The sequence below is a fragment of the Alnus glutinosa genome, chromosome 1, assembly GCF_958979055.1.
Source record: "Alnus glutinosa chromosome 1, dhAlnGlut1.1, whole genome shotgun sequence".
NCBI classification, from domain to species: domain Eukaryota; kingdom Viridiplantae; phylum Streptophyta; class Magnoliopsida; order Fagales; family Betulaceae; genus Alnus; species Alnus glutinosa.
Genome location: NC_084886.1, coordinates 6,559,971 through 6,579,950, shown reverse-complemented (window position 1 = coordinate 6,579,950; position 19,980 = coordinate 6,559,971). Strand labels below are relative to the sequence as shown.

General features: G+C 34.0%; 1 protein-coding gene, 1 long non-coding RNA gene and 1 pseudogene across 4 annotated transcripts; 2 read left to right on the top strand and 1 right to left on the bottom strand.

The window, feature by feature from the left end:
• Positions 1 to 741: 741 nt before the first annotated feature.
• Positions 742 to 4,188, bottom strand: LOC133868949 (ribulose-1,5 bisphosphate carboxylase/oxygenase large subunit N-methyltransferase, chloroplastic). 2 transcript variants are annotated; one of them, XM_062305942.1, is made up of 6 exons: positions 3,651 to 4,188; positions 3,512 to 3,540; positions 2,823 to 3,088; positions 2,054 to 2,179; positions 1,269 to 1,673; positions 742 to 1,178 (listed from the first exon to the last, which is right to left on the bottom strand). In XM_062305942.1, the coding sequence occupies exons 1-6, from the start codon at positions 4,142 to 4,144 to the stop codon at positions 966 to 968; spliced, it is 1,533 nt and encodes a 510-aa protein (XP_062161926.1). In that variant the 5' UTR covers positions 4,145 to 4,188; the 3' UTR covers positions 742 to 965. The 2 variants fall into 2 exon arrangements, with proteins under 2 accessions (XP_062161926.1, XP_062161931.1); XM_062305947.1 differs by having other exon boundaries at positions 2,823 to 3,034.
• Positions 4,189 to 10,003: 5,815 nt separating this feature from the next.
• On the top strand, positions 10,004 to 11,145 carry LOC133867631 (uncharacterized). 2 transcript variants are annotated; one of them, XR_009900234.1, is made up of 3 exons: positions 10,004 to 10,276; positions 10,368 to 10,491; positions 10,984 to 11,145. It is a non-coding gene; the product is annotated as an uncharacterized LOC133867631 (long non-coding RNA). The 2 variants fall into 2 exon arrangements; XR_009900306.1 differs by having other exon boundaries at positions 10,388 to 10,491; positions 10,984 to 11,142.
• Positions 11,146 to 14,827: 3,682 nt separating this feature from the next.
• On the top strand, positions 14,828 to 18,815 carry LOC133868943 (phosphate transporter PHO1 homolog 3-like; annotated as a pseudogene).
• The last annotated feature ends 1,165 nt before the right edge of the window (positions 18,816 to 19,980 follow it).

Genomic DNA, 19,980 nt, shown 5'->3' with positions numbered 1-19,980 from the left:
TTGTGAAAAATAAAATAAAATAAAATAAAATAAAATAAAATAAAATAAAATCCAATTATATAAGACTGATTGTAAGATAAAAATGTACTATATTACATTCTCTAATTTTAACATATTATATTGTAGTCGTGCAATCTAAGGCTCGTAGACATTTCAACTAAGCTTAATGTGTAATGGAAATATCATTGGAGAGTAATTTACTTATGCTGTGGTCGATCATGATTCATGTGCCATACTTCCTTTTAAGATTTATTTAAGCAAAAATCTAGTACCATGATCCATTTCAATAAATGAAAAGTAGCACCTAAAGATTTGGATAAGTCATATCACTTCTTTGGATTGTGATAACAATAAGTGTTAATTATGTTATATATTAAAGGTGACAATTCGTATTTGTGTGTCGAGTTTAAATCGTATCGAGACATAGATACAAGGTTATATAGGTCAATTCTAACCCAACCTATTTAATTAAACGGGTAGACCCTTCAACTTCAACTCGCTAATTATGTGTTGGGTTTAAGAGTAGTGTAAAAAATTGTCAGCACTAAATGTCACGTATTAAATTTGGGTCGTGTCGAGGCATAGTTACAAGACTATATAGGTCAATCCTAACTCGACCCATTTAATTAAATAAGTTAGACCATTCGATCCTAATGTGATAATTTTGTGTTTGGTTCGTGTCGTGTTTACGAGTTATGTCAAAAATTACTAATCTTTTTATATGTTAGCTATTAAGAAAGATTGTAGCTCAACCAGGAACTTCTTGCTGCACTTGAAGCACAAGTACTGCAGGAGTAAGCTGAATGGATAATTGCACACCCAATTAAGACAATTGCAGAGATTACTGCAGCATACAAAAGGTTGTCTGCTGGGTGTTTCCTTTCCTCCCCTCTTAAGAGAACTCCAGAAACTGCGTTTCATTTGAGGTACTAATCATAGCTTAGGTAGGAGTGAAAGACTTGGCACTACTTTGGCTCCCAGAAGATGATCTCACCTTGCTCCCCGCATAGACCAAGATCATTCAGCCTCCTTTCTTGGTAATACTCCAGCTGATCCAATTCTGATTCCCTTCCCTTGAAGATCTCATCAATTTGCTGGAGCACCTTCTTCTCCCCTTCTCTTATTCCAACTGCGATTTCTAGCCTTGGATCAAGATTTGCTCCTTTCAACTTCTCATCCTGCAATTCAAATTCTATTTAGTTATCATGGGTTCAGACTGATTGAGTAATAGAGACACCATTGCTCTCAAATGGAGGATAAAAGTTTACCTCTTCAATGGTGGTATGATAGCCAGAAAGCGCAGATTTGCATGCATCTCGGACCCCTCGGCATATGAGCTCTTCATTGGCACGGCTTACAGGCAAGTCAAGGTAGCCCCAGACATCGTTTCTGAAAATAGATTCTAACAAGAAAGCATCGGTGCTCCCAAGTGCTACCAGACGCAGATATTGAAGCATTGCTGGTGGAAGTGGACGGTCGAAAACAATGTCAAAGTACGCAGTCTCACCCAAACCATTTGACTCTGCAATATCCAGCTTGTCCCCAAAAAATGGGTCTGACTCTGATATTTCTAGTGTTAGAGTATAAGCATTCCGATCTGCCTTGGATTCTATGAACCCATAGTCCAGAGCCAGGTCAGCGTTGCTCTTATTTATATCGTACTGGATCATAACCTGTTGACAAAACTTCCAATTGTCACATATTAACAATATAAAATCGGAACTCATTCATAAGGAAAGGGTTATTCATGTAAATTTAAAAGGAGAAGTCATGGATTTCAGGGTATCAAAATGGCAATGTTTCTTAGCTCACTCCTTATTAGTAGTGACTTATTATGCCACTTTTTTTTTGGCACATACCTCGCCTCTACACTAAATGACTCTAGATTTATAACTATGGATTCAGCATTGATGTTGTCCAACTTGTCGATTATTCAGAAATTACTACCAGTCTACCAGTAATGTCAAATAGAAAAAAAGCATATGTGCTCAGATATATGGGATGCCAATGGAACTGGATACAATAAGAAACATTGGAAACTCGAATACTTCACCTGCTCACCAGCCTTGACAGAAACTGGGGTCCGTAGAGAAAATAAGGTATCCCAAGAGAAGAGACCTGCTGCTCCTTTAATCTCCCATGCATGATCTTCTGTGGCTATGCTGGGGCTATGGTTAATCTGATTCATAAGTAGGTTCTGATAAAGTTAAATTTCCAACTAGAGGCAGTTTAGCACATCAAACGAAAGTGGCAACAGCATTGCCTGTAGTGACCTATTCTAATCTGATAGTGAAACATGGCCTGTATGTGAAAATAGTAAATACACCTTTTATTTTTTACTTTTTTAGTAAAGCTTTGTGGGAGACTTCCTTGAGACCAAAGTTTGCCTCAGATGCAAGCATCATCTCTTCACTGCTATTTGTGACTCAAGTAGCTTGAATTTAAATTCTATATACTCTTAGTGACATTCTCGAGCATGCATTTATGGGATGTCCAATGCAGCTTTTAGCCAATCAGTTCTTAACAAGCTTCAAGCTCATGGAGATGATCAATAAACCCTAATGTCCTTCATTATTAAATAATTATGTCCCGAATAATCCAGAGAATCTTTTTCTTTTTGTTACCATGGAAAAATATAATTGTGATCAAAATACTTATGGTCCATGACAATTTTTTTTTTTTTTTAATGAATCTTAGGGTCCATGACAAATTGTAGGAGACCTTATTTAATTTTTTCATACAGATTAGAGTTACTGATAATTCTGAGAAGTCAGAAAGACTGCAACTGAAAACTAATAAGAAGAGGGAAAAAAACGCTTTACCAAGTCTGCAAGGGGGATCAAAACAAGATTCTGACCACGTAGGCGTGAAAATGCCCTTGATCTGAGTATTGCAAATGCCCAAAAGAAGTCATCCAGTGTTATAGGTGATGGAAAAAACTGCTTGTGAGGGGTTATGATTTCTTCTTCCACTTTTAGAAATTCATTTTGCACATATTCTTTCACACTCAATGTCGTGCTCAAAAGTTGAGTTCCTGGACAAGGCAGTTCAATCGAATTCAATAACAAATGGCAAGATAAAAGGGATTCTGCAGATCAGATTATGACATCTATCATCATCAAAGCCACATGACGGTCTTATACATTACTTAAGGAAACATAGGCGAATTTAACCCATTGGCAAACCAAACAAATGCAGTTGTATATTTGGTATACACATTAGAAATTTTCAAATGAATATAACATAGTATTCACAAATAAGAAGACACAATTAGCTTGGGTAAAAAGACTTGAATTACTCCCGTGATAGCTTCAAGTCTCCCATGGAGTTAAAAAAGACTGTTTTGACTTTTAACCCTCCATACTTATACTAGAATATATGCTCTGCAGATGAAGCTAAATCCCAAAAATATTTGTAAGTAGTCCATTTACAAACCTTAGAAAGTTTGAACACTGACCCTAACATAATAATAAAACTTGAAAGATGAATGCTAAACAGCAACTACACTAACCTTGAAGTTCAGCCAGCTCCTCTTCTGACCTGCACTGCAACCATTAAACCACATTCATCAACCCCACAATTTCAAATCCATTGAAAACACGGAATTCCAACATACAAATGACAGGCAACCAAAACTAAGCCAAACCCACCAATATATAGTGGAATTCGTGGTTTCCGGAAGAATATCGAAGTAAAAACGCCACGGCGAGTCGCTTTTCCGCTTCTCTCTAATCAGAAACAGAGCCACAGACACCCAGGGCTTCAACTCGCTACACACACTCCCAATCTCCGAGGCCGCCACAGCATCTGGGTTGATCCACAACCTCTTGGGGACCTCCAGAACGACCTCGTTCCGAGCGAGGTCTCTCTGGGCAACGAGCCCCAGGCCTTCCGAGACCAGAGCGGGCCTCGCCGGAGCCTTGGCTGACACAACGCCTTCGTCGCGCAGCCATTGCCAGAAGGTCTGGACGTTCGGCGGCAGAGGTGGCGAGTCAATGTCAGAGCCAGGTTTGCGAAGCGAGGTAACGGTCACCGAGAGAGGCCTTGGTTGTCTTTTTGAAAGGGTTAGAGCGGAAAAGCGTTTGAGGGTTTTGGTAGGGAAGAGGAATGTGGAGGACGGAGATAATGTGAAGGGAGTGACCATTGTCTCTGTCTCTCCCTCTCTTTGAGCTTATCAATGTGATGAGATGAGATGGGGGTCGATTTTATAGCTTGTGGCTCTGGATTTCACAGCTAATCTTCGATATTATTTTTTTGCGTAAAAAAAAATAATAAAAATTAGTACCAAGAATTGTCTGCAAAAAATAACGCTTCTTTCACACACTTTATACACAAAATCTTATTTAAATGATATTTAAAAAAAAAAACAAAATTTAAAACAAGTGCCACGTAGTATTTTGTATATAAAATATGTACAAAGTGTGTGCAAGAAGGATTACTCGTTTGCAAAATAATTGAATTTTTCATTTTAGTTTTTAATGTACTCAGTCGGCTTCTTAGAGTTCAGCAAAATATTTTGAAAAAAGTACGCATACCTCCTTAAATTATTATTTAATTATTAATGTGCCTTTAAACTACTAATTGTGTCAATGTCCATCTCCTAAATTATCAAACAATATCAATATCCCCAAATGACAAAAATATCATTCATAAAATTATAAAAATTCTTAAAATTATATAAATACAAAACAAAAAAAAAATTAAAATAAAGACCAAGGTTTTTCATTTTTTTTAAAGATTTTGTTTTATGTAATTTTCAGTTTGGGACACCTCTTGGATTTTCATTTTTCTAGTTTCTTTTCTAATTTTTGTTTTTTTTTTTCACTCTTTCAAACTTTTTTTGGGTTATTTTGTCTTTTTGTTAGCTTTAAGGGGGACATTAATATTTTTTTAGTAGTTTAGGAGAAGGTATTAACACAATTGAGGCACATTGACAATAAAATAGTAGTTTGATAGGGTATGGATACTTTTTCTGAACATTTTATAGCTGATGGCCTTTTGGGCTATATATTATCTTGCAAAGGTCCCCTTGCTGGGGGTGTTGCCATGCAGACTTTATTAAGGCCTTCTGCTTTTAGGGTTGGGCTTTGAATCTATTCTAAGCCTACTTAAATGGGAAAAACAATCATAGAATTTTCTTAAAAAAAAATTAAAAGAAGTCCAAAAGACCAACAAACGATTAGCGGTTGCTGATTGGCCTTTAATAACCGTAGAACTGCCGGTTTATAGTTGCTTAAAAATAATAATTACTTAAAGCAGTTAGGATTATGATTAAAAGAAAATAACTGCATTTTGAATCATTTGTACATCCCTAATTTCTACCAGATTGTTGGGAGGTTGATGAGGAAAGAATATTTGGTAATTTATTGAGAACGAAAAGCTGTTGTATCACATGAACCGAGATATAGGTAAATATGGAATATTACTAATAGAATAGGTAATCAATAATTATATGTTTTAGAGCAATTTTTATGGATACTTGCATCGTTGATCCCTGTAGTATGTCATAACTATTTTTCATTCTCTAAGATTTAAAAAGTTCATGAGAGGTCCTTGTGGTAAGCAATAATTACAAATCGATCATTGGTGTTAAATTCCGTTAAATTTTTTGACAGATTCTGTTAAATGCCACGTTAGCGTAACGCCAAATCAATAAGAATGCAAAATAAATAAATAAAATTATTTTTTTAAAAAATAAAATTAAATTAAAATTTTTTGAACCATAGGGAGTGAAAAATAATTATGGCATACTACTAGGATCAGTGGTGCAATTATTCCCAATTTTTAAGGAAAAAAAAAAAAAAGGAAAAACGTAAAATTGGTTCGTAAGAAGCTGACCCCTTGCTATGAGGTGGCCCGCGAGCATGCGTCGGCCACCTTTAGAAGTGGCTCGCAAGCTACTCCCTCCCCAAAGGGGGTGGCTGCCCAAACCCCCCCTTTCTTATATATATATATATATATATTAAGTTTTTAATTTTTAATATATTAATATTTTTTATTAAGAGTGACGCGTGTCGCGTTTTTATTAGACTCATGTGGCAACCTAATAGTTTTTGTCAAGTTAATATACGTAAATTGACTTCAAAGAGTCATTTGTCAATTCTGCATATCATATGACCCTCTCAGTTAATTTTTAAAAATTTTTTGGATATCAATAATTATTTCCAATTTTTTCTTGAAATTTTTGGAGTATGGTTATACACTGCTTCCTATAGGCGGAGATCAGTCCAAATTTGCCATCGTATCACTATCCTCCCACTCCACCCAAGGGCGGAGGGAGGGGGGGTTAGATACCCCATTTACCTTTAAAAAAATCTTCTTACCCCTTAAATAAATCTTTTATACCCCTGAAATGCTACCTTTCAGCAGTTCATCAATAGGTAAATTTGCCCGGTGCCACCCTTTGCAATGGGTTTTATTTATTTTTCTTTCTGTCATAACTCATTAACGTTTCTCGTATCTGTGACGGTAACTAGGTAAAAAAAGTCATACAATATTTTTTTTTTTTCTTGAAATTTTTGGAGTATGGTTATACACTGCTTCCTATAGGCGGAGATCAATCCAAATTTGCCATCGTATCACTATCATCCCACTCCACCCAAGGGCGGAGGGAGAGGGGGTCAATACCCCATTTACCTTCTAAAAAATCTTCTTACCCCTTAAATAAATATTTTTATACCCTTGAAATGCTACATTTCAGCAGTTCATCAATAGGTAAACTTGCCCAGTGCCACCCTTTCCAGTGGGTTTTATTTGTTTTTCTTTCTGTCATAACTCATTAACGTTTCTCGTATCTGTGACTGTAACTAGGTCAAAAAAGAACTACAGACTTCAAAGATCAAAGAAGGGACGAAGGTCGAAGAAGCCAACGATTTTTTTTTTTTTCTCCAAAACACACTGTTTAAAAGTAGTCCTCATAATTTTCTTTTTAAAAAAGTTGAGTCAATTCTCATTCTCAACAAGTACAAGTACAAGTACAAGCCAGATAATATAAAAAGAATTTTTTAATATAATTAAATCATTAAATATTTTTGAATACACAACTTACGATGAAACATTCATTCAACAACTAACTCGTTTATACGCTTAATTAGAGCAAAGAGATCTGCAGTTAGGGGTGTAAACGAACTGAGCTACTCGTGAGTTTACTCGAGATATGTTCGAATAAACTCGACTCGTGCTCGAATCGATTATTACATGAGCTACTTGTGAACACGAAAATCAAACTCGATTATTAAATGATGCAAACTCGTATAAACTCGGCTCGACTCGACTAAAGCTCGTGAACTCGCTCGTATAAGGATCGACTCGTTTATTAAGGCTCGACTCGTATATATATATATATATATATAATATACTATGTGTATTATGTAAGCATAAATTAAGTAACAAATAACAATAATTATTAGTCAATATATATTAATTGGTCATATTTATATAAAATAGTAAAAGTGAATAATATCAATAATTAATTGTTAATCATATGATATAATGACAATCCAGATACTTAATCAAATTATTCATGTAATATAATAGGATTATAATTTATAAGACTATATGATCATATAATAATATAACATTGTACCATACTACCATATGACATGTAATTTATGTAAATATAAAATATGCAATCACTTTATTATACGTTATGAATATTATCATTAAATATTTAATATTCATTACATACGGATTGTTAGATCATATTAATATGTTAAATATACTATCGTGTGATAATACTTAGATCATATGATTATATAATATTAGTATTATTAGTAGATAGTTATGAGTTATGATAAATTTGATAATTATAATTTATGACTCATAAATTTATAATGATCATACTTAATTACTTATTATAAATTCATAGATAATCTCATAAATCAAGTTATATGATATGATTCATAATTCATAATTATAAATATATATACATATTAGTAACATATATAATTATAGCTACATAGTGTCATATATGATATAGACTATAGTATACAAATTCATACTAATATAATGGTTTAGTATTTAGATACTTACTTAGATACACTCATACACTTAATAAGTATGATTTATGATTTTAAGTATTTAATAATTATTACTAATATTTAGATGCAGTGACTATGTATATAGATTACATACGTAAGTTACGGTAAGTATGAATTCATATTATTCATATGATATAATGACACTTATGAAACTTAATCATATTATTCATATATAATAATAATGTGATTCATACAATCCCAAAATAAGTTATTAGGATTGGAATTACTTATATATTAATTATAATCACAATTCACAAGTTATGAATTATCATTATAATTTAGATCATATGATTTAACATTGTGCTATATAACCATTAGTCGTTAGATATTATCTAATTAGTATTATCAATCGATTTTTAAAAAAAAAGTATTATCATTATAAAAAAAGAATAAAGAAATAAATAAAGTTAAAAATAGATAATCGGATGTATGGTGCTTTTAAAAGTTATTAGTTAAACTAAATAAAGTGATATTTAATTAGCTATTTTAAATTGAGATTTAGTTAGCTATTTTATATAAAAATTTACATAAAACTTTGAAAATGCTCTTAGTCATTTAGACAAGTCCCACCTATTCATAATTTCTTATTTAACTTAACCTAAGTCTTAGTCTGCTAAGACTTTCTTTTTTCTTTTTTTTTTAAAAAAAGAAGAAAAAAAAGAGGTGTCTAGTACTACATTTCTCATTGTCTTGCGTAAAAGGAGTTTTATATCAGGAAAATGATCAAAAAACCCACTCAGTTACAGACCATGCACATACCACCCCTTCAAACACTCCCCTACATATATATATAACACTCCCCTTTATATTAATATGATCGTGTACACTATAACATCAAATTTCCTTTTTGACTTGTCTGACGCAACACCCATCTTTCAACCAATATATATAAAAACAAGAAAAAAATTCACATCCGAACTCTTGATTTAAAGGAAAACGCGTTTCTCTCAATATATATATATATATATATATATATATATATATATATATATATATATCCTGAATGGTAAAAAGCTTTGTCCTTTGTTAAGTCAAACGAGGTATTTTGGCTTTGACACAATCGTCCGCGTGTCAGGAAAAAACGTGAAGAAATGTTTTGAGCAGTGCGCCTATCACTTGCAATAATGATGCCTATTCGCCTAACGTAAACATTTCCCTTCAAAAAATATCAGCCACTTTTATTCCAAATTTATCCTCAACAAATCTCGCATCTTCTCTTTACTGACTCTTCACATCAGTGGCAGAGCCAGAATTTTGGTTCATGGGGTCAAGATTAAAAAATAAATTGAACAAAAATAGATTAAAAATACCTAAAAAATATAATAAATTAACAATTTAATAAAATTAAATAGAATCATTGTTGTTTTTCATAATTTCAGGTAACTACAATTATACAATTAAAATTTATAATAAAGAATTAAAAAAATGTAATAAAAACTATATATATTCTTAAACAAGAAATTTAAAAGAGTAATCTAAATATAAAAGCTTAATTAATGAAAAAGTTTGATTAAATATCTAAAATTTTTCAAGAAAGAAAAATTGTAAAAGAAAAAAAAAAAATTGCTCTTTTCTGAATAGTCTTTTTACTGTACAAACTCTCGTGCTCTTAAAAAAATAACTAAAAAATTTATATAATAATTATTAAATGGCTAGAAGAAGAAAAATTTGACAGCCCAAAAAGACTACTGTAAGAAGACTTGCAATTATTTGATGGCCGGCCCGTGATATACTTGACAGTTTAAAAGTTGCAACTTTGCAAGTTGTTGCTTCAGACCTGACAGTTTCACAAAATCGCACTAAAACATTGCTCCCAAAACGCAGCCGTTTAGCACTAGAGGAGTTGAACCCAACTGGCTCACATTATCTCCAAGGCTCCACATGTTTGCTGCCACGTACCCCTTATCCTCTAAACCTTATCTCCCTCTTCTCCAGGCTTCCACGACGTCACCACCTCAGTTCCAAGCTTCCATCTTTCAGTTTCATCCCCAAAGCTCCAGCAGCAAGCTTCAGGAAAATACCTGTGATAATGGCTGAGGATAGTGTCAGTTGCCCTTGATGAGTGATCGAGGGGGGCAATTAGGACATTCAAAATTTTTTACAAAGGATAAGGGAAACTTTTGGAAGGTGAGGGGGGGTCTTTGTTGACACCCTCCCTCCGCCCCTGCTTCACATTTACCCCTCAAGGAAAATTTTTATCGTGGTTGGCACTGTCTCGTCTTTCCTTCAAGTTCAAGGTGCATTTTCTTCAACCTCCTTTGCTTGATTTTGTTGCTTTCAAGTTTTAACGGTTTGACGAAATCACCTGAAAAACTAACAAAATCTCAGTATGACTCATGAATCTCCAGCCACAACGATCCACAACTCTGAAAAAAGACTTGCTCCAAAATCATTTCTTTCCTAGCTTTCAAGATTGAGAATGGCGCTTCTGGCTTCAGCTCCGCTCCATCTGGTTTGTTTTCTACATTCTTGTCCTTTGCTTTTTCTGGATTTTGTGTATGAGATTTTTTTTTTTTTTTTTTTTTTTTTTTTTTTTTTTTTTTTTAAAGTCGGATTTGTTGGTTGGTTGGTTTTGATTTTACGGTTCTCAATCTACTTGTTTGTGCTAAGATATTTTTTTTCACTCCGGTCGAGTTCAGGATCGACCAAAATGATCGAGCTCGAGCGAGCCGATCTCGCACACCAAAATTAGGCTCGTGTCGAGCCCGAGCTCGAGCTTCACTGTTACATAAACGAACCGATCCGAACAGCCAATATCCGCTTAGAATCGGCTCATTTACACCCCTATCTGCATTCCTAATGTGATACGTTGTCATTTTGATATGACAATACTTTGAGAAGCATATATTTTTTTTTATTTTTTTTCCATCTTTTTTCTGAGCAAACGTGTCTCCATTTTGATATCAATAATCCAATTTTCTGAATTTTTTAATCAATGCTTCAGTGCTATTTTGTCTTCACAACTCTACATGCTACAGCTACAAGCCCAGAAGGACGGATCAGATTAGATCAGATCTTGTGACTTGTGGCTTGGAAAAAAAAATCATGGAGCAACAAGACGAGTGAAGAGAATTGAATTAAATTGTAAGGTATATTCATATGTTTTAAAAAATAATTAAATTTTGATGAATTAGCTTGTGGGGTTCGGACGAATCAAATCTTGTGACTTTTGGCTTGAAAAAAAATCACGCAGCAATAAGACCCGTGAGGAAAACTGAATTAAATTATAAGTTATATTTATATGTTTTAAAAAATAATTAAATTTAGATGAATTATTTATTTATTGTGTTAGTTAAATTTTTTAATTAATTTTTTGTTCTACTTTAATTATTTTTTTATTCATAAAAAAAAAATTAATTCCACCGACTTAAAATCCACTTCGCCACACCCTCCCCTCATTAACAGGAGGAGAATCTGCCTGTTTTTAGCACACGGTGGAGGGGTAAATTTTAAAATTCGTACTGTTAATCTGTTAAAAATAATGATAATAATAATAATTATTATTATTATGATAAGGAATATGATAACGAAAGCACCCCCATCTACATCATCTAGACCCGCACGAGCTTTGTATTGTCTGAAGACTGAATTCTTCTAGTTTACATCGCTAGTTCGCAACTTGCACTTTATTTGGTTCGTGGACCTCGTGGTCAACGTATGCCTAAATTATTTATTAAATCATGGATTATCATTTATCACAAAAATTTAAGCATAAAATAAATTATTCTTCATGTGTGGGTCTAAATTAGCTATTTCTTTTAATAAATGAGGCATATTACTTAAAATAAAAAATAAATGACGGAGACCTTTGTTCCGACCCCACTCACATTAGATAATTCGGACATAATATTCATGAAATTTCTTATCAAAGATTTATATGCTTAGGTTTGACTATTTTTATGGACTACATGCTGAATTATATGTTTGAAAACTATTAATGATGAAAAAGATAGGAAGTTGACCATGGACGACGCTGGGGTGGTCGGTAGGGGCACGGCCCCGGTGCATTGGAAAAAGAAAAATTGATCTGAAGAAAGATTTGTATTTATATTTTGACTACATAATTTAATATATGTTTTTATTTGGCTTCTCTTAGCCAAATGTCTAGCTCTATTTAGTTTTAAGAGCATTAGTAACAGTTATCCTATATTGGTTCCCTTCCCTATATTTAGGAAAAATTTCATGAAAAACATTAAAAAACCTCCCACAGCAGATGCCCTATATTTAGATGAGGGAGTTGGAAATGAATAGTGATTCCCTATGTATACATGTCTACTATTCATTCCCTATGTATTATTTTAATAAAAAAGAAGTATAATTAATTGATATAGGGAAGAGAGAAAAAGTAGGAAAAAGAGAAAAAGAATAAAATAAGAGTAAAAAAATAATATTTAATTGATATAGGAAAAAGTAAGGGAATCTATTGTGGGGTATTTTTTTTATAGGAAAGCAAAAAGTAGTTTTGTTCCCTAAATATAGGGAAAATGGTTGGGAATCTGCTGCTAGTGCTCTAACTCAAAGAATTCCTGACTAGGCCACCACCAAATTTATTTATATTTATATATTACTTTACTTTCATACGGGTTGAAATGGTGTTTTTTTAATTAATTAATTAATTATTTATTTATTTTTTTAAGTTACTAACATGAAATATTATTTAAAATATGCCATTGCAATCGATATAAAAAGAAGTGTGATAAATAAAAATAAAAAGTAGCATTATTGAAAAACAAAAGAAAAATATTAAGAGAGTTATTCATGTCCCTAGAGTAGCTAGAGTAGCTAATAATGTGGCTCATTTTTTGGCCAAATTTGCTCTATCTCAAAGGTTAGATTATGTCTGGATTGAGGAATACCCTTCCTTTGTTCAGGGTGTGGTACTTGCTATGCAAGATGTTTAGTTTTCAATGAGATTCATCCTTTTATCAAAAAAAGAAAAAAAAAAAGAAGAAAAAAAAAAAGAAGAAAAATATTAAGAGAGCTTTAGAAATGGAAAGAAGATTTGCAACAAATAGAAAAGTATCTGTCTGTCAACTACTTTCTAAAACTACTTTACCGCGCACATTGTTAATTGTGCTGCTACATTCTAAAACTAGAATGTGATTTGTTTTTTAAATTTTTTTATTTTTTTAGTTTTGGATAAATTATATATTTTGTTCTTCAACTATCATACCATTTGTAATTAAAAATACTCAATTAATCTCCTAATTCAAAGAATTTATTGTAATATCCCATACTCAAAATCCGCAAATTACTAGTGAACAGATTATAAATTGTGTTAAAGACAATTAATGGGAGCGGTTTCCTCCTATCAATTTTTGTTGAAAATTATTTCATGATAATTTAAGTTTCCTCCAATTTCTAAATTTCAACTTTTTCCATATTTTTTCAATTACACTTTGTCTCACATTGAAAATCTATGAATTTTTTGTGTGCTTTATAAGCATTTATCTTACTCTTATACTAGTTTGAATTTTGGGTACACACATGCTATTTGTGTCACCCAATGCAAATTAGTGGCCGTCGCATGCACGTGTGTCGCATTGTCGCTTTTGACGCACACGTGTGCATCGTCACACTCAAGCCACAAGCTTTTTATTTACGTGTGCATTTTCTAATATGTACAATTGCTATTCTACCAGTCGTATTTTTTAAATACTTAATTATTTTTTCAACAGTTAGAAACTGTTATTTAACTGTTTTTTTAACTGTCAAAAACTATGATAAACTGTTTCTATAAATTATAAAATATATTTTTCAGCATATTTGATGGTATATTTTTTCTTCTCTATTGTTACAAAATTTCTCATTTAGAGTAGTGTTCAGAATTTGCAATTTGCAATCTGCATACTACATTTTTGAGGACATAATTGTTGTATTCCCCGGCCTATTGCAAAACTTATTGTATAAGTGGGAAACAATATTTGATTAAGAGAAAGATTAATATTCGCCTTACTCTCCAAGACTTTAGTGATTTTTCATACAATTTTTATTTTTCTTTCATTAATTTATGTAGCTCCACATATTTAATTCTATGGATAATTGCACCACTGGTCTTTGAGGTTGGCTTAAATTACGAATCACTCCCTGAACCCGTTTTTCGTCCACCAAGTAAACAAAGTCCATTAGTAGATTATAATACAAATGATATTTAGAGGTTGACTCACTATTTATATGACGTAGCAAACTAACAGATTCTATTAACTTGGTGGACGAAAAACGGGTTTAAGTAGTGATTCGTAATTATAGTTTACCACAAGGACCCACCATGAACTTTTTGTACCACAGGAAGTGATTTGTAATTTAGGCCAATTCTAAGGACTAATAATACAATTATTCCTTATTTCTAACAATTTCTTCCTGTTTTCTTCCCTACAAGGCCTAGATTATGTCACGTTAACTACATAAAATCTAAGGGTAAAAAATAAATCAGAACATTATTTTCCATCCACATTTAATCTGATCACGCCGGCTTAATAGACTTTGAAACCTCAAACGACTTGAAAAAAAACATCTCTATTAAGAGACCAAAAAGTTAAAAAGAACATTCGTCCTTCTCTCTTCGTGATGAGTGGAAAGTTGGTGAAAAAGAAAGAAAGAAAAAAAAAGAAAAAAAAAGGAAAAGTCTCACGGTTGGTTCTTGGCAGTCTGCATGTATAGAAAAGTCAGGGGGAATATGTGATTATAGAAAATCTGAAGGCAAAAATTTGGCCCACTTTAGTGACTTTGACTTGATGGAAAACACAAGTCGTGCATAAAAATCTCGTTAGTTATCAAGGGGTCCTCTTCCCACGCATTAAATCAAACTTCCAGCATCCCACTGTTTCAATTCTCCATCTTTACTGCACTTAGAGGCTAGAAAAGCATGAAATTTGGGAAGGAATTCACGGCACAAATGGTGCCGGAATGGCAAGAAGCATACATGGATTATAATAATCTCAAAACCCTTTTGAAAGAAATCCAACGCTTCAAGCAAAGAAACCGGCCACCAGCCACACCGGCCGGCCTAAAGCGAAAGGCCGCACTTTACAGAGCTTTTAGTGGCCTAACACAAAGATACAACCAACCCAAGAGCCCCAGCCCATCCACTCCTGATCATGACATTGAAACCCAAGCCATTCTGGTTAAATCCGTGAACCGGGATGGCTCCCAAAGCTGTCAGACTACGTTTCTCATGGCCGCTGAAGATGGCGGGGAATATGAGTTAGTTTACTTCAAGAGGCTGGATGATGAATTCAATAAAGTGGACAAGTTTTACAGGTCCATGGTAGAGGAGGTGATGAAGGAAGCGGCGACGCTGAATAAGCAAATGGATGCTTTGATTGCTTTTCGAATCAAAGTGGAGAATCCTCAAGGTGGGTTTGATTGGTCAGTGGAGATGACTCGTCTCGCTTCAGATGTTGCAGCTTCAACGGCTGCGTTGTCGGCTTCTACACCAAGAGGAGCCAGAGCAAGTATATATAGTGAAGTTTGCTTTTATTCTATTTTCCGATGTTGCTCATGTTAAGACAGTTTTTGTTTTGCTTTTAGAATTCTGCATTAACCAAACTAAATGGTGTGTAAGCAGGAAGAGTTGCCATGGGCATGGATGTGATTGAAGAGAGTGGATCGAGCAGCCGTGGACAATCAGATGAATCGAGTGACGAAAGAGATGTCAAGTCTTTGAAGCCGCCGAACAACATCAGGGCCACTAGACCGACTCCACTGGAAGTACTTAAGCATGTGAAGATGAACAACACCCTGGAGACTCCTCGCTCAACCATTAAAGGATTCCTCAAGTACCCTATGCAGACAGAGCTGAAATTCAGCAGGGAAAATCTCAAGAAAGTTGAAGAAAAACTTAAGCTGGCTTTTGTTGAATTTTACCACAAGCTTCGGCTTCTAAGGAGCTATAGGTAATAGATTAGATGCTTGTTAATTAATTTGTATAATATTTTATTAGCTTTCATTCTGTTTCTTCTAAATTCTGATAATATTTGCTATGAATGATACAGCTTCTTGAATACACTGGCATTTTCAAAGATCATGAAGAAATATGATAAGGTACTCCTGCCCCACAAGAACAAAAAAAAAAAAAAAAAAGTAAATTAGTAAATTTCTCTTACAATTGATATTGAGCATTCTCATTACATTTAGAGAATTTTACCAACAATTAAGATATTGCAAGCTTAGAAGAGGAAATTAAGAAGAACAAAAAGCTACAAGTTGTTTGCTCTTTTCCTACAGGGTTTGGAAATTGATTTTTTTTTTTTTCTTTCTTTTATATATATATATATATATATATATATTGGAAATTGATTTTGGTCCTTAATACTTTTAGCCTAATACTGCAGATCACTTCACGGCATGCAGCAAAATCTTACATGAAAATGGTGGATAACTCCTTCCTTGGCAGCTCTGATGAGGTGAGATTTCTATATTCATGAGAGAGAGAGAAACTTGTATGGGGAGACATGCGCGCAGACCATTTAATCTCGAAACTACTCAAACTTTAGGTTTTTTTGCTGGGTGCACAGCAGCTCTGATAGTAGCTCTTGTTTTGATCATACGTGCCCGCGGTATCATGAATATGGAGGGGGGGACCCAGTACATGGAGAACATATTTCCCCTTTACAGGTAACTTTGATTTCTTCTTAAACTCGATCAACTTGTACGATTAAATTTCCAAATAAAATATATAAAACGTACGCTCTTGTGGATTATATCTGCAGCTTGTTTGGGTTTATAGTTCTGCACATGCTGATGTACGCCGGAAATATATACTTCTGGAGGCGGTACCGAGTCAATTATTCCTTCATATTTGGATTCAAGGAAGGAACCGAGATGGGGTACCTTGAAGTTCTTCTCCTCAGTTTTGGTCTTGCGACGCTTGCACTCACCAGCGTTCTCGCGAACCTTGACATGCATTCGCCACATTACGATGCCTTCAATGAGCTTTTACCTCTCAACTTGGTTTTTGTAAGATTATATATTACTTTTTTCTTTTTTCACATTTAATTAGCCTCCGTTTAGTTAGGTGTAAAATATTTTTAAAGAAATCAAAAAATGTTTTCCACTGAAATATTTTATGACGTTTGGCGCGTATAAAAAATCACATTTTTTATTTTACTTTATTATTTTCATTCAATCATATTAACCTATAAAAATTAATTTTTAGGGGTGATATATGAGGGGGTCCGACGGTTTGAGAATGAGAAACTCAAATTCTAAAAATGATTTACAAAATTTAAAAATGTAAATTATTTTTCAAAACTAAAGAAACTTTTTTGGTTAAACCGAAAATATTTTCGGTTTGATTGTTGTTTAATTTTCAGTCGCACCAAATATAAAAAAATATGAAAAATATTTTTCAAAAAATATTTTACACCGAAACAAACGGAGCCTTAACTTCTGAATGCATACACGTACTGAACCTGATCCTGTCTTTCTGTGCATGCAGCTCGTGCTTATCATATTTTTCTGCCCATTCAACATAATGTATCGCACAGGTCGTTTCTTCTTCCTCACATGTCTCTTCCACTGTATCTGTGCTCCTTTGTACAAGGTAAAAAATGGTCGATAAAGATAATTATAATTGAACTGCGGTGGAGGTGGGTGTGGGTGTGTATTATTTAACATTTGCGACTTTCTTTCCACTGCAGGTCACACTCCCAGATTTCTTTTTGGCAGATCAGTTGACTAGCCAGGTTAGCAAAATGGCATATGCTCTGTATCAATCTACGAATTTCCTTTTTCTTTTGCCCATCAAGAAATTCGCTCTATTGATCATTATTTTGTTCAGGTGCAAGCCCTTAGAAGTCTCGAGTTCTACATTTGCTACTATGGTTGGGGAGACTACAAACGTAGACACAACACTTGTAAAGAAAGCACCGTATTCAAAACTTTCTGTTTCATTGTTGCTGTGATTCCATACTGGTCTCGACTCCTTCAGGCATGCACTCAACTTACCTTCTTCTACTCGAATGATATGATTATTGCTGCAGACACTTATACATCCCATTTTCTTCTTCAGTGCATCCGTCGCCTGTATGAAGAGAGAGATTCTATGCAAGGATATAACGGGCTGAAATATTTTCTGACAATTGTGGCTGTTTGCATGAGGACAGCTTACAGTCTTGACAATGGATTGGGTTGGAGAGCTTTAGCCTGGATTTTCTCAGCCGGTGCAGCAATTGTTAGTACGTACTGGGACCTCTGTATTGACTGGGGGCTTCTTCAACGGCAATCGAAGAACCGCTGGTTGAGAGACAAGCTCCTAATACCTCACAAAAGTGTATATTTTGGAGCCATGGTGAGCAAATATGACTTTACATCAGGAGGGTTTTCATAAAAAATTCTGACACTAACAATCTTTAAGTTCACGACAATGCAGGTGTTGAATGTTTTACTGAGGTTTGCTTGGTTGGAAACTGTAGTGGGGTTGAAGGTGTCTTTCTTACATACAGAGTCCTTAATCACCATTGTAGCCAGCCTAGAGATCATTCGTCGTGGGATATGGAATTTCTTCAGGTAACCAACATTTTCAGTCAAATTTTGATATTATATTCCTACATGTTAATATAGGCTAAAGATTTATGCATAAAAGGTACAGGGATGGCTTGTTGAGAGTTGGTGCAAGTTATGAGCTTCTAAATTTTGGTGATTTATCAGGTTGGAGAATGAGCATTTGACCAATGTTGGCAAGTACCGAGCATTCAAGTCTGTACCACTACCTTTCAACTATGATGAAGACGACGACAAGGATGAGTAGGCTGTCGAGGACTGCATTTAGAAGAAAAAAAAAAGGGCAAACACTATTTATCTCAAGGTTGTAGCATCAAGTGTACTAGTGATTTGTTTGTGTCAATTTGAAAAAGCAAATAAAAGCTTTTCTCTGGGGCTCTAAACAACAATTTATTTTCAATAAACAAGTCAATGATCATAAGGCCACTAATATTAATTTGGTCGAGCAAAACCGTAGTTATGATCTTTTTTTTCTTTTTTTCTTTTTTCTTTTTTTAAGTAAACCAAATTTTTAGAAGTGCAAAGGGCATAACCCAAGGAATTATATAAGAGGAAACACTCAACAAGATCAGGAACAAGGAAAAAACACAAAAATATACAAAATTAAAGGCATCAAAAAGGGCGTTAATAGAGATTCACTCGAAGAAAGATTTGAGGTATTTTTTGTGACATGATCTTTCAAATCAAGCTGATTGCATTCTCACAACAAATCAAGGTATTTTGTGACTTTCAAGGTCGCAGAAAGTTAAAACCAGATGATGTAAATCATAAAAGAACCTTGCCAAAAGAAAACCGAGAGTTTCATAAATTCAAGCAGCCATATGGAAGCATGGTAGCATACTAAAAGATAACCGATTTGCCTTTTTAGCTGCGAGCAGGATCCCAACTCAAGGTAGAACAAGATACTTGACCAGGATGAGCAGGCCTTGGCAGATCATTCTTAAAACCCAGAATCCCAAAAGACCTGATTTTCCAGAAAGCATAACATTGTCGACAATTGCAACAAGCAGTTCTCGTTCACCGCAATTGACAAACCTTAGCTCAAATTCAAAGGGCACATATCTTTTTAAAATCCAAAATGTTGGGGATAAATCTCACTCAACCTGATCCAAAGAGGAGATTCAAAAGTCAAATAAGGTTCAAACAGATAAGAATAATGATCAGATAAGAATAATGATCATATCAGAAGTCTAAGAAGATATCAGATCAGAAGTAGAAGAAGATATCAAATTAGAAGTCTAAGAAGGATTAAAGTCCAATTAGAACTCGAACAATAGTTCTAGATCGACAAGTGTTGGGGATAAATCCCACTCAACCTGATCCAAAGAGGAGATTCAAAAGTCAAATAAGGTTCAAACAGATAAGAATAATGATTATATCAGAAGTCTAAGAAGATATCAGATCAGAAGTATAAAAAGATATCAAATTAGAAGTCTAA

Coding starts and splice junctions, on each gene's coding strand:
- LOC133868949 (XM_062305942.1), bottom strand. CDS start 4,144: ATGGTCACTCCCTTCACATTATCTCCGTCCTCCACATTCCTCTTCCCT. Junction 3,089..3,511: donor GGAGCTGGCTGAACTTCAAG/GTTAGTGTAGTT, acceptor TCTGATCTGCAG/AATCCCTTTTATCTTGCCAT. Junction 1,674..2,053: donor CTGTCAAGGCTGGTGAGCAG/GTGAAGTATTCG, acceptor TTTTGTCAACAG/GTTATGATCCAGTACGATAT.